Here is a 14549-nt window from a genome sequence, read left to right as displayed (position 1 = left end):
GAAGTAGCCCTTCACCATATAATGGCTACATTGAAAAAGACAGGGATGGAATTAGGACAAAATGTAAACTTTGGTGGACTGAAAGGGAAGAGATAAAAAAGCTACAGTAGAAGACAGGGTCTCTTTTATGATGTTATTGGGGCAAACTGGAGGAACGTAAAAAGTAAATCTTCACAGATCTTTGGGAGACCAGACAAGTAAGAGATAAGAAGATTGTTGAAGACAAGAGAGTTGGCCTTATTTTTTATGACAAGACTGTTCTGAGAACTGAGGAGGAAAGAAGATAGAAATGGTGATGAGCATAACATTACATCAATTAGGGCCATGGAAATTAAAATCAAATAATCTTATATTTAGCACCTTCCATGAGTTTAGGACATCCTACAGTATCTCACAACCAAAGAAATCTTTAGAAGTTGCAATATAAGGAGATGTGCATCTAGATCCTACAAGTATCATTGTGACAAATGATCATATAATCTGTTTTGGTAGTGTGGGTTAGAGGATAAAGGTTCCTCAGAACACTTGAGATTCCTGTACTTTGAATAGTGCCATTGAATCTTTTACGAGTGGCATGGTGGCACAGTGGTTAGCACTGCTGCCTCACAGTGCCAGGGACCTGGATTCAATTCTGGACTCGGGTCACTATCTGTGTGGAGTTTGCACGTTCTCCGTGTCTGTGTGGGTTTCCTCTGGGTGCTCCGATTTCCTCCCACAGTGCAAAGATGTGCAGGATAGGTGGACTGGCCTGCTAAATTGCCCTTTAGTGTCAGAGGTACATAGAACATAGAACATAGAAAGCCACAGCACAAACAGGCCCTTCGGCCCACAAGTTGCGCCGATCACATCCCCACCTCTAGGCCTATCTATAGCCCTCAATCCCATTAAATCCCATGTACTCATCCAGAAGTCACTTAAAAGACCCCAACGAGTTTGCCTCCACCACCACCGACGTCAGCCGATTCCACTCACCCACCACCCTCTGAGTGAAAAACTTACCCCTGACATCTCCTCTGTACCTACCCCCCAGCACCTTAAACCTGTGTCCTCTCGTAGCAACCATTTCAGCCCTTGGAAATAGCCTCTGAGAGTCTACCCTATCCAGACCTCTCAACATCTTGTAAACCTCTATCAGGTCACCTCTCATCCTTCGTCTCTCCAGGGAGAAGAGACCAAGCTCCCTCAACCTATCCTCATAAGGCATGCCCCCCAATCCAGGCAACATCCTTGTAAATCTCCTCTGCACCCTTTCAATGGCTTCAACATCTTTCCTGTAATGAGGTGACCAGAACTGCGCGCAGTACTCCAAGTGGGGTCTAACCAGGGTCCTATAAAGCTGCAGCATTATCTCCCGACTCCTAAACTCAATCCCTCGATTAATGAAGGCCAGTACGCCGTACGCCTTCTTGACCGCATCCTCCACCTGCGAGGCCGATTTAAGAGTCCTATGGACCCGGACCCCAAGGTCCTTCTGATCCTCTACACTGCTAAGAATGGTACTAGCAAGGTAAATGTGTGGAGTAACAGGATAGGACCTGGATGGGATTGTTGTCGGTGCAGACTCGATGGGCCAAATGGCCTCCTTCTGCATTCTATGATTCTATGTCCATTCAAGAGGCAAATGTAACATTGGATTCACGTTTCATCTGAAAAATGGCACTTCCGGCTCACCAGAGAACTGTCGCTTTATAGAAAGATAACAATTTTTAACCAATTGTGTCCATGTCAGTCTTATTCCAGTTCTCAATTTCTTGATCCATAGCCTTGCAGGTTTTGGCACTTCAAGTGAAAATCCAAGTACTATAATTTTAAATTACATATGGATTGGAGGAATCAAATTGGTAAAGAAAACTTGGAAGGAAAGTTCATGGAGTTATTATGAGACAGTTTCTTAGAGCAGCAAGTTCCACAACCAACCAGAAAGCAGGCCAAGCCCCCGCTTTTCATACCCTCCCTGCTTCTTTTTCCTCTTTCAGTGCAACAGATATTTTGCATCAGTCTTTACGGCGGAAGATAATTCGAACATCCCATTAATACGAAAGAGTAAAGGGGAGGAATTAAGTGTCATCACCATCACTCGAGAAGTGACAAACAGTACAGGCTACAGTCCACTCACCTGAAGAAGAGCAGCGCTCCGAAAGCTCGTGATTCCAAATAAACCTGTTGGACTTTAACCTGGTGTTGCGAGACTTCTTATTGCGCCCACCTCAGTCCAACGCCGGCATCTCCACATCATGGCTACCAACGACACCTCAAATCAATGTGGAGAGGATCTCCAAGAAGATTGCGCATATCGACACAGATTTCAAGTTTCTACATGTCCACTCACCTGAGGAAGGAGCAGCACTCCAGAGTGGATAGAGGTGAGCGAGTATTTGGACTTCCAGAAGGCATTTGACAAAGTACCTCACAAAAAGTGAAGTCTCGGAGATAGTATATTGGCCGCACAGCAAATTGGCGAATGAACAGAAAACAGCGAATGCGGATAAAGGGTTCTTTTTCAGGCTGGCAACCTGAAACCAGTGGGGTTACACAGGGACCAGTGCTGGAATCGCAACTGTTTACAATATATATCAACTACTTGAAGGAAGTTAATGTACTGTCGGCAAATTTGCAGGTGACACAAAAATAGGTGGAAAGGCAAGTTGCAAGATGGATACAAACAGTTTGCAAAGAGTAAAAGTAAATGAGCAAAATGTTGGCAAATATGATGTAGGAAAGTGTGAAGTTGTTCATTTTGGAAGGGAGAACAAAAGAACGGAGTAGTATTTAAATGGAGAAAAACTTCAGAAAGCTACAACACAAAGGGACTTGGGGGTATTTCTTTCGACACCAATCAAGTAAACGAACTCAAATTAACTTAGGGACAAAGTAAAAGGGGAGCTCCCCAAAAGGAAGGGGGGGAACAGCCCGAACCAAAATCAAAGTCGAAAGGAAACTTAAAACGTCAAACCAAAAGGTGATTATCGGGGTCGATAATACACCCCAGCCCCTGCGGCGCCCAGCGGTCGCGGAAGGCGTCAACCGCGCCCGTGGACACCGCATGCTCCCTCTCCAGAGACACCTGGCCGCGAGTGTAGCCGCGGTAGAGGGGCAGACAGTCGGGATGGACGGCCCCGTCGATCGCCCGCTGCCTGGACCTATTGATGGCGCGTCTCGCCAGGCCCAGGAGCAGGTTCACGAGGAGGTCGGCATCCCGACCCGCCCCTCTCCGCACCAGGTGCCCGTAGATCAGGAGCGTGGGACTGAAGTGCAAACAAAACATCAGTAAAAGGTGTTTGAGGAAACCAAAAAGGGTGTGCAGCCTAAAACACAGAACGTAGACATGGTCCACGGACTCCACGAGGCCACAGAAAGGGCAGTCTCGGGAGCCCGTGTACCGGAAAAACCTACAGTTGTACAGCACTGCTGCGTGCAGCACCCTCCACCCCAGGTCCCCGAGATAATTGGGGGAGATCCCTCCGTAGAGGGACCTCCACTGGGGACCTCCGCCGCCCGGCGGCAACAAGGCCCGCCAAGGTGTATCCGGGCGACGGGCGAGGACGCGGTAGTGAAAGGTGTGCAGCAGCAGCCCGTACAGGAAACGCCTCCGCGCGGTGGAAAAGGGCACGGAGGGCATTTCCGCGAGGCGGCACACGCAGTGGGGCACCTGACCCGGGGGGGGAGGTCTAGGCTTCGGGCCAATGTGAAATTCCGTCCGAGTAGGGGAACGCTCGGGCGGGATCCCACCGCATGCCTGCGCCGCCTCCAGACCGCGTGCGCACTCGGGGCCGAGCACGACCGTCCTAAGGTCTTGGATGGCTTTGGCCGCGCGCCGGACGGTCACCCCCGCGCGCTCAGCCAGCACGTGGGGGCTCATCCAGCACGTCCCCGATCCTGGTCACCCCGGCGTCCACGGCCTTCCTCTCCGCCAGCCACCTGAAGTCGTAAGGCTGGAGGTGCGGATTCCTGAGCAGCGGCTCTCGCACGAGAGCCGCTACTCCTGACGGGGGAGAGCTGCGTCGCGAGGCGACCGTGTTCCAGACCGTGAGGAGGTCCTGGTAAAAGACGGGCAACTCCCGCAGGGAGGTGGGAATACGCCCCAGGTTGATGCGCAGGAGCTGCACGTCGTAATTGAGGCCGTGCAAGTGGCGGAAAAAATACGTTGCCATCGCACGCCATCGTGGAGGAGGCTCGACGTAAAGGTATCGCTGCAGGTTCTGGAGGCGGAAGGTCGCTACCTGCATGCGGAGGCACACCAGACCTTGTCCGCCCTCCTCAATCGGGAGATGCAGCACCTCGGCAGCGACCCAGTGCAGTCGGTTGTCCCAGAAAAACCGCACGAGGGCTTTCTGCGTATCGGTGACAAAGCCAGGGGGAGGGGTCAAAGTGACCAGCCGGTACCACAGCATGGAGGCGACCAGCTGGTTTATGACGAGAACTCGCGCCCTGTAGGACAGCACTCGGAGCAGTCCTGTCCAGCGACCCAGGCGGGCGGAGACTTTGGCCTCCAGCTCCCGCCAGTTCGCCGGCCAGGATTCCTCGGCTGGGCAGAGATGGACCCCCAGGTAGAGGAGGTTGGTCCTGCTCCAGGTGAAAGGCCTGAGCTCCTCCGGAAGGGGGTCCGTCTCCCACGGACTGACCAGGAGTCCGGAGCACTTGGCCCAGTTGATCCTGGCGGAGGACGCGGCGGAGTACACCGCCTGGCATTCTCGCATCCTCCGCAGGTCAGCCGGGTCCGTGAACATGAGGAGCACGTCGTCGGCGTAAGCAGACAGGACCACCCCTACGTCCGGGCCGTGCAGAGTCAAACCTGACAACCTCCTCCGCAAGAGGCGCAGGAATGGCTCCACGCATATAGAATACAGTTGGCCGGACAAGGGGCAGCCCTGCCGTACTCCTCTCCCAAAGTGAAGGGGCGCTGTCAGGGACCCGTTAACCTTAATCAGACACTCTGCGGCAGAGTAGAGTAATCGGATCCGGGCGACAAACTGCGTCCCGAACACGAATGCCCGCAGAATCGCGAGCAAATACTCTTGCTCCACCCTGTCGAACGCCTTCTCCTGATCTAAGGACAAGAAGGCGCTCGACAGACCAGCCCTCTGGGAATGGTGTATCAGGTCCCGGACCAGATGGAGGTTATCGTGGATCGATCGGCCCGGGACCGTGTAGGACTGGTCAGGGTGGATCATGTGGTCCAGCACGGACCCAAGGCGTGATGCCAATGTCCTGGCAAAGATTTTATAATCCGTGCTGAGGAGGGAGACCGGGCGCCAGTTTTTAAGGCACCGGAGATCCCCCTTCTTTGGCAGCAGGGCAATGACGGCCCTGCGCCACGAAAGGGGCATCTCCTAAGGGGGTACTTGTGCATGAAACACTGAAAGCTAGCACAGGTGCAGCAGGTAATCAGGGAGGCTAATGGAATGTGGGCCCATATTTCAAGGAGGTTGGAGTATAAGAGTAGGGAGATCACGCTGTAATTCTACAAGGTATTCGTGCAACCACAACTGGAGTACTGTGTACAGTTTTGGCCCCCTTATTTAAGGAAATATATTATTTCATTGGAGGCAATTCAGAGAAGATTCACTCTGAAGATGGAGGGATTGTCTTATGAGGAAAGGTTAAACAGGTTAGGACTCTACTCATTGAAATTCAGACGGATATCATTGAAACATATAGGATTCTTAAGGGGCTTGGCAGGGTAAAAGCTCAGAAGATGTTTCTCCTCATGGGAGAATCTGGGACCAGAGGGCACAGTCTCAGAATAAAGGTGTGTCAATTTAAGACTGAGATGAGGAGGAATTTCTTCTCTTGGAGGGTTGTGAGTCTTTGGAACTCCTTGCCATAGGGAGCTGTGGGGATAGAGTCCTTGTGTATATTTAAGGCTGAAAAAGATAATTTCTTGATCAGTAAGGGAATCAAGGATTACTGGAAAGAGCAGGAAAGTGGACGTGAGGAGTGCTGGAGCAGTCATGATCATATTGATTCTCCGGGGAGGTGATGGCCCAGTGATATTATCGCTAGACTATTAAACTAGCTAATGTTCTTGAAATAAAAGCAAAATACTGCGGATGTTGGAATCTGAAACAAGAACAGAAAATGCTAGAAAATCTGACAGCATCAGTGGAAGGAATAGAGCCAATGTTTCAAGTCTAGATGTCCCTTTGTCAGAGCAGAAAGAATCAGCAGAGATTTATACTATGGGGGGGGGGGATGGGACAAAGGGAATGTAACTGAGGATACAATAAATAGGCTGAGAAGGTGCTAAAAGTGTCCATTAAGTGATCAGCATGAGTGAATGGCAGAACAGAGATATAAATGGAGAAGGGACTGTCTGGGGATTATGGCAGTTGCTCTGAAGGAGGTAAGGTGTGCTAATGTGTGGGGACCCAGGTTTGAATCCCGCCACAGCAGATGGTGGAATTTGAATTCAATAAAAAGTATCCGGAATCAAGAATCTGACAATAAAACCATTGTCAATTGATGGAAAAAACCCATCTGGTTCACGAATGTCCTCGCGGGAAGGAAATCTATTATCTTTACCTGGTCTGGCCTACATGTGACCCAAGAGCTACAACAGTGTGGTTGCCTTTCAACTGCCCTCGGGCAACTTGGGATGGGCAATAAATACTGGTCCGCCAATGACGCCCACGATTTAATTTTTTTAAAAGGCGGAGCAGGCTGAACGGCCTCCTGCTCTTCCTATTTCTGTGGTCTTATGGGTCTAAAATTTTCTCAACAGTGCAGGAACATGGCATTCAAGGGTCAACCGGAGTATAAAACGCACACCGTGTAGCAAGGTGGCATCTGGAGACGTTATCACTTTGACAGAAGCGAGAGGACTCCCACTGGACTCAGGGACACAGGAGCTTGGCCTTATCGTCAACATTGTTTCTGTTCAACTTGTATTCCATACGAGATAACACCCCTCCCGCCAATCATTTTCGCCGCCACATCTGCCGATTAAAGTAAGCAAAACACTCACGTCGCCCATCCACAGGGTGGCCATGCCCCCGCCCGTCCGCCCCAAAGCGTCGCCGGTCCGCCCGCACATCCGATCAGTACAATTGTCCCAGGAGGAGCCGTTATTCTGTCCTCCGTGGGCGCCGGCACGCAGTCTAACTCTCAGCCTCGCTCATTAGCCCGCTCAAATCACAATTAACTCCACTGTCACCCTCCGTTCCTGATATTTGCAACAGAAAGTGCTATAGTCCAAACTGGAGATGTCAAATAAACTTTCAACAGAATCAGTGACTGCGATTGGGCAGTCGGTGACGTCATTTCCCGCGCCGACGAAGCGCAGCAAGACCCAGGTCCTTTCACACTTGTTGCTGAACGTGGAGGGGAGAGACATGGAGGCCGAGGTGCTGCTGATCGCTGGTTGCTACGAGCAGATTATTTTTGGTTATCGGGTAAAGAGGCCGGAACAGGTAAGCGGATATGCAGCTTGGCTCTGAACCGGAGCACCGTTAGATAGGTCGAGATGTTGTGGAGCTCTGATGATCAAACAGATCCTCGTGAAGTTGCCTGAGAGGAAGCGTGTGTCTGTCTACATACACATGTACGTAGAAAGACAGATTAATTTTGTAATCTGCCGTCGGAATTTATTTTGCAGGCTTTCTAAGTTTCTGGTGTTTTATTTATGACAAGATAGTATTTCTTCAAAGGCCAGTAGTAATCAAAGAGCTTAGGGACTATTACGAATATGTATCCTGGATGGTAATGAAGTCTTAATGAATGGACCGTTGATTTGGAAACCCGGATTGTAGGTGGGATTTTGCGGTTATCGGTCTTATGCCCTTATACTGTCATTGTAAATTCCTATCAACAAAAGAGCACATTCGCATCATCTGTGTGACGTCTGTCTCCCTCGCCAGTTTGTTTGAAATAGCGGTAATGAACAGCGCAGTCTGAACCGGGAAGCATTTGTTGAAATGAAATGTGCCCACGCTGAAAATGCTCAGCAATTCTGGCGGCATCTGCGGAAACCGAGAAACGCTAACGTTTTAGGTTAGTGATTGTAACACTGGGTTCAATTTCAAATTTGGTACAAAAAGCAAGTAATGTGAAAGAAGGATTAGATTAAGATAAAGACACACTTTTATCTCTCAATCCGTAAGTCTCTAATAATTAAAGTTGAAGGAGTGGGACTCTGCATCTGTTTTTCAGTGCCAGACAGCTTGTTTAACAGTAAAAGTGTTAAATGGCTACTTGGATTGGAGAAGCCTTATCTATCTGGTGAGTTCAGCCTTAACTGTAAGTACCAAGTCAGTGCAGCAACTTCATGCCGCTCCCTGTATTTCAATTATGTAGTAAGAAGTTTAACAACACCAGGTTAAAGTCCAACAGGTTTATTTGGTAGCAAAAGCCACACAAGCTTTCGGAGCTCTAAGCCCCTTCTTCAGGTGAGTGGGAATTCTGTTCACAAACCTTAGAGCTCCGAAAGCTTGTGTGGCTTTTGCTACCAAATAAACCTGTTGGACTTTAACCTGGTGTTGTTAAACTTATTACTGTGTTTACCCCAGTCCAACGCCGGCATCTCCACATCATTTCAATTATGTGTCAAATGACAAGAAACAATTATCTCTGGAGCAAGGCATCTTGGCTAGCTGGTTCCTGATTTGCATATTTAAGTGCATATTGCTATCCAATTTGTACTTTAATACTGGTGAGCACTGATTGTTATCAGCATTGCATTTAAGAACATAAGAAATAGAAGCAGGAGTAGGCCATCTAGCCCCTCGAGCCTGCCCCGCCATTCAATAAGATCATGGCTGATCTGATGTGGATCAGTTCCACTTACCCGCCTGATCCCTATAACCCCTAATTCCCTTACCAATCAGGAATCCATCTATCCGTGATTTAAACATATTCCACGAGGTAGCCTCCACCACCTCAGTGGGCAGAGAATTCCAGAGATTCACCACCCTCTGGGAGAAGAAGTTCCTCCTCAACTCTGTCCTAAACTGACCCCCCCTTTATTTTGAGGCTGTGCCCTCTAGTTCTAGTTTCCTTTCTAAGTGGAAAGAATCTCTCCATCTCTACCCTATCCAGCCCCTTCATTATCTTATAGGTCTCTATAAGATCCCCACTCAACCTTCTAAATTCCAACTAATACAAACCCAATCTGTTCAGTCTCTTCTCATATTCAACACCCCTCATCTCTGCTATCAACCTGGTGAACCTTCTCTGCACTCCCTCCAAGGCCAATATATCCTTCTGCAAATAAGGGGACCAATACTGCACACAGTATTCCAGCTGCGGCCTCAGCAATGCCCTGTACAGATGCAGCAAGACATCTCTGCTTTTATATTCTATCCCCCTTGCGATATAGGCCAACATCCCATTTGCCTTCTTGATCACCTGTTGCACCTGCAGACTGGGTTTTTGCGTTTTTAAAACTGAATTGTTGATTCAATATTGGGATGAGGTTGTGAACCACTTTTTTCCAAATTTCTACTTAAATTGCATTTTCAGACTGCTCATACCTGGACTGCTTTCATGGAAAAAAGTGACCACATGATCATAAACCACAACACTTTGCTGACTTTCTGATACTGTATCTTTTCTATTCCTGGTGGTTTATTTGTATTTTACTTATCTGTTTGATTGCTATATTTGTTAACTTATCGTGGCAAATATTGCCTTAAAGCCACCTGAGTTTGCAATCATGGGATGAAATTGACCAGCAGTAGGTCATTCTGTGCATTGTCAGCTCTTTTTCACAGCTATTCAATTAGCTCAATTCCTCCGCTCTTTCCCTCTAATAGTATGGTAAATTTCTAGCTTCAATTTCCTTTTGAAAGTTACTTTCAAGCAGTGCATTCCAGATGATAACAATTTGCAGTGTTAAATGTACCACTATTAAAAGTTCAACATTTAATACTTCTGTGTCTGCTCATTTCACCATATCGTACCAGACATTGCATTATTTCATAGAAACCCGACAGTGCAGAAGGAGGCCATTCGGCCCATCGAGTCTGCACCGACCACAATCCCACCCATGCCCTAGTCTGTAATCCCTCCTATTTACCCTGCTAATCCCCCTGACACTAGGGTCAATTTAGCATGGCCAATCAACCTAACCCACAAATCTTTGGACTGGAGGAGGAACCCGGAGGAAACCCACGCAGACATGGGGAGAATGTGCAAACTCCACACAGACAGTGACCCGAGGCTGGAATTGAACCCAAATCTCTGGTGCTGTGAGGCAGCAGTGCTAACCACTGCCCCACCGTGCCACTCCTTTGATTTATTATTGTCACATATATTGGGGTACAGTGAAAAGTATTGTTTCTTGCAAACTATACAGACAAAACATACGATTCATAGGGTACATAAAGGAGAAGGAAAGGATAGGGTGCAGAAAATGGTGTTGCAGTTACATATAGGGTGAATAGAAAGATCAGCTTAATATATGTCCAGCCCATTCAAAAGTCTGATGTCAGCAAGGAAGAAGCTGTTCTTAAGTTGGTTGATACGTGTTTTCAGACTTTTGTATGTTTTTCCCCACAGAAGAAGGTGGAAGAGAAAATGTCCGGGCTGCGTGGGGTCCTTGATTATACTGACTGCTTTTGAGGCAGCGGGAGGTATAGAAGGAGTCTAAGGATGGGAGACTGGTTTGCGTGATGGACTAGGCTATGTTCACAACCCTTTGTAGTTTGTTGGGGTCTTGTACAGAGCAGGAGCCATACCAAGTTGTGATACATTCGAAAAGGATGCTTTCTATGGTGCATTTGTAAAAATTGGTCAGAGTTGTAGTGGACATGCTGAATTTCCTTCTACTTTTGAGAAAGTAGAGGTGTTGATGGCCTTTCTTAACTACAGCGTAAGGACAGATTGTTGGTGATCTGAATATGTAGAAACTTGAAGCTCTTGACCATTTCCACTTCGTTTCCATTGATGTAGACAGGGGCATATTCTCCACTGCGATTCCTGAAGTCGCTGACCATCTCCTTCATCTTACTGACATTGAGGGAGAGATTGTCATTGCACCTTTTCACCATATTCTCTATCTCTTTCCTCGACTCTAACTCATCATTGTTTGAGATCCAACCCACTACAATGATGTCATTAGTAAACTTGAAAATGGAGTTAAGCGCAATATGGCCATCCTGTCATAAGTGAGTAAGGAGTATAATAAGGGGCTGAGCACTTGCAGAGGTTGGTGTTGAGGACAATCGTGGAGGAGGTCCTAGCTTTACTGGTCCTATCCTATCTTTACAATCGTGGAGGAGATCCTATCTTTACTGATTGCAGTCTTTGGGTTAGGAAGTCTAGGGCGGCACGGTAGCACAGTGGTTAGCACTGCTGCTTCACAGCTCCAGGGACCTGGGTTCGATTCCCGGCTTGGGTCACTGTCTGTGTGGAGTTTGCACATTCTCCTCGTGTCTGCGTGGGTTTCCTCCGGGTGCTCCGGTTTCCTCCCACGGTCCAAAGATGTGTGGGTTAGGTTGATTGGCCATGCTAAAATTGCCCCTTAGAGTCCTGGGATGCGTAGGTTAGAGGGATTAGTGGGTAAATATGTAGTGATATAGGGGTAGGGCCTGGATGGGATTGTGGTCGGTGCAGCCTCGATGGGCCGAATGGCCTCTTTCTGTGCTGTAGGGTTTCTAAGATTTCTAAGATCCAGTTGCGGAGGGAGGAGCCAAGCCCTAGGCCACAGAGTTTTGTTGGGATAATGGTGTTGAAGGCTCAGCTGTAGTGAATAGATAGGTGTCCTTGTGTTCCAGGGTTGAGTTAGGACCAGGGAGTTGGTACCTGCTGTGGCAACAGGTGAACTGTAATGAATCCGGGCAATCCGGGAGAAGGGAGTTGTGTGTGCCATGCCTAACCTTTCGAAGCATTTCATAATGACGGATATTAGCCATTGGGCAATAATCATTAAGGCATGCTGCCTGGCTTTTCTTTGGTACAGGAATGATGGTCGTCTTTTGAAGCAGGTACCTCAGATTGGAGTAAGGAGTGGTTCAAGATGTCTTCGAGTACCCCCGCCAGCAGGTTTATGCAGGATCTGAGTGCTCATCCGGGTCAGTTGCTTTCTGTGGGTTAACTTTCAAAAAGGCCAATCTGATGTCTGCAATGGAGACTTCAGATACCCGTTCATTCGAGGCTTCCGGAGCGGATTTTGATTTAATTTATTGTCACATGTATTAGCATACAATGAAAAGTATTGTTTCCTGCACGCTATACAGACAAAGCATACCGTTCATAGAGAAGGAAACGGGAGAGTGCAGAATGTAATGTTACAGTCATAACTAGGATGTAGAGAAAGATCAAATGAATGCAAGGTTGGTCCATTCAAAAGTCAAATGGCAGCAGGGAAGAAGCTATTCTTGAGTTGGTTGGTATGTGACCTCAGACTTTTGTATCTTTTTCCTGACGGAAGAAGGTGAAAGAGAGAATATCCGGGATGTGTGGAGTCCTTGATTATGCTGGCTGCTTTGCCGAGGTAGCGGGAAGTGTAAACAGAGTCAATGGATGATGTCTGTTCGCTGACTTCTTGGTCAAAACGAGCGTAGAATGCATTGAGCTCATCATGGAGGGGTGCTTTGTTGCCAGCGATTCTACTTGTCTACACATAACAGACGACCTTGTCATAATTGGTGGGTGTCCGTGTGGCTAGCCTGGGACTCTAGCCTGGTCTGGTATTGTCTCTTGGCATCTTTGGTTTTCCAAAGATCGTATCTGGATTTCTTGTATAGGCCAGACCTGGAATTCAGTTAGCATTGGATGTCCCTGTTTATCCATGGTTTTTGGTTGGGAAACACTCAGATTAGCTTGTGTGGTACACAATTTTATACACACTATTAATGAAGTATGTTATTGTAGTGGAGGACTCATTTAGGTAGGTTGCTGAGTTCAATTTTGACCAGTACACTGACTCAAAGCAGTCCCGTAGGAGATCATCTGTTTCCTCAGAACAACACTGCAAGACTTTCTTTATCAGAGTCTCTTGCTTCAGTTTTTTGCTTGTAAGCAGGGAGTAGAAGCACAGCCTTGAGATCTCATTTGACAAGTGTGGATGGGGGACAGAGGGGTAGCCATGTTTGCCTGTGTCGCAGTGGTCAAGGATGTTTGGGCCTCTGGTGGGGTCGGAGACGCGTTGGTGATAACTTGAGCTTGGCCTGGTTGAAGTCGTCGGCCATGATGAGCAAGGCCTCAGGATATTTTGTCTCAAGACTCTTTGTAATGGTGTGTATTTCATCCAGCACAGCCTTCACATCTGCATGGGATGGGATGTAAACTGCTGTCAGAATAACAAGTGAACTCCTGCAGCAGGTAGTAGGGATGGCATTTTACCGTCAGGTACTCTAGGTCTGAGGAGCAAAATCTCACCAGTGTTGCTACGCCTGAGCACCAAGAGGTGTTGATTAGAAGGCTGACCCCACCTCCCCTAGCCTTGCCTAAGGCCGCCGTGCAGTACATTTGGTGAATTGAGAAATCCTCCAGTTGCAGGGCACAGTCCGGTGAAGCAGGAGTGAGCCATGTCTCTGTAAAACAGAGCACGCAGCAGTCTCTCACTTCCCTTTGAAAAGCGAGTCTGGCTTTAAGTTATTCTAGTTTGTTTTCAAGAGATTGGACATTTGCCAGGAGTAAGCTGGGGAGGGGGGGCCTTGGGACCATGTTATTTCAGTCTCGCCCGGAAGCCTGTGCATTTTCCACGCTTCCTGGATAAGAGGTTGCTTGGAGTCGGTGTGAACAGTCTGCAGTATCGAGGGTATAGATGCGCCTGGCGAGGTTCTTCAGTTGGTCAGTGTGTCGGGAAAGGATTTGTTTCCCATGGTTATGGTTCCTGCATTGGCGGTCGGGTCTGTTCTCTCTAGTCTCACCATTTACAAGTACTTTTCTGCCTGTTCTGCTTCCACGTTGCCACTGACTTCAATTTTGCTAAAGATGTCTATTGCATGCAACCAAAAACCTTTGAAAGTCCATATGCACAATATCAGTTACGTGGCATTGTTACTCAGCTATTAATTTAAACACCATCCAAGCATTCCAGTTCAATGGGACAAACAAGAATAGGAGCCGACTCTTTAAATCATTCAACAATCTCTCTTTATTTAACACTTTAGGTACCAAAACAGTTGCAACTCTAAATCTTTTACTGAATTTTAACTCTTAACTGAAAAATAATTTTTAACTGTTCAGCTGAAAATAGATACTACCGGGTTTAAGAAAACCTTGGCCGAGAAATATCCCCGATGTTGAATCTATCTTCGTAGTCTTCTCTCTGAAGAGCCCTCGGTGCACTTCTTACAATGGTGGATCTCTATAGAGTTGTTGTTGGCAAACAACGGACATATCTTTTATCTACACATACTTGCTTCCAGAAGATTCTGTTATTCAGCTAATTGTTTAACTGGAAACCGATCGCATGGCTCGAACAGCCAATGAAATTACTTGTAAACAATGCCATTAGGCTTGGTTCAGATTGCATGTCCCTCACGTAACGGCAGTAAAATTTGATGCCACCAAGCCTATTCGAAAGTAAGCAACTTCCCATAGTTGGTCAACAGCTTCAGGTCACAGTTCCCAGACCAGAATCCTAACTCAGAGTAACTTTACGA

At 47.6% G+C, this 14549-nt stretch overlaps 2 protein-coding genes across 3 annotated transcripts in view; one reads left to right on the top strand and one right to left on the bottom strand.

The window, feature by feature from the left end:
* The window catches only part of LOC144510995 (tRNA selenocysteine 1-associated protein 1-like), a 93546-nt gene extending 86460 nt beyond the window's left edge, over window positions 1-7086 (bottom strand). Inside the window, exon 1 of the mRNA XM_078240991.1 lies at window positions 6965-7086. Coding sequence (XP_078097117.1) covers window positions 6965-7033 — 69 coding nt within the window. The 5' untranslated portion in view covers window positions 7034-7086. The remainder of the gene's footprint in view (window positions 1-6964) is intronic.
* A 72-nt stretch (window positions 7087-7158) lies between these two features.
* The window catches only part of pak1ip1 (PAK1 interacting protein 1), a 55799-nt gene continuing 48408 nt past the window's right edge, over window positions 7159-14549 (top strand). The window contains exons 1-2 of one of the 2 annotated variants that reach the window (XM_078240988.1): window positions 7179-7409; window positions 8149-8217. In XM_078240988.1, coding sequence (XP_078097114.1) covers window positions 7203-7409; window positions 8149-8217 — 276 coding nt within the window. In that variant the 5' untranslated portion in view covers window positions 7179-7202. Of the gene's footprint in view, window positions 7410-8148; window positions 8218-14549 lie in introns of both variants that reach the window. The other variant, XM_078240989.1, reaches the window with a different exon arrangement.

This window comes from Mustelus asterias, chromosome 2, assembly GCF_964213995.1.
Source record: "Mustelus asterias chromosome 2, sMusAst1.hap1.1, whole genome shotgun sequence".
NCBI classification, from domain to species: Eukaryota; Metazoa; Chordata; class Chondrichthyes; order Carcharhiniformes; family Triakidae; genus Mustelus; species Mustelus asterias.
The sequence above is the reverse complement of the archived record's forward strand: the minus strand, read 5'-3'. Positions and strand labels throughout refer to the sequence as shown.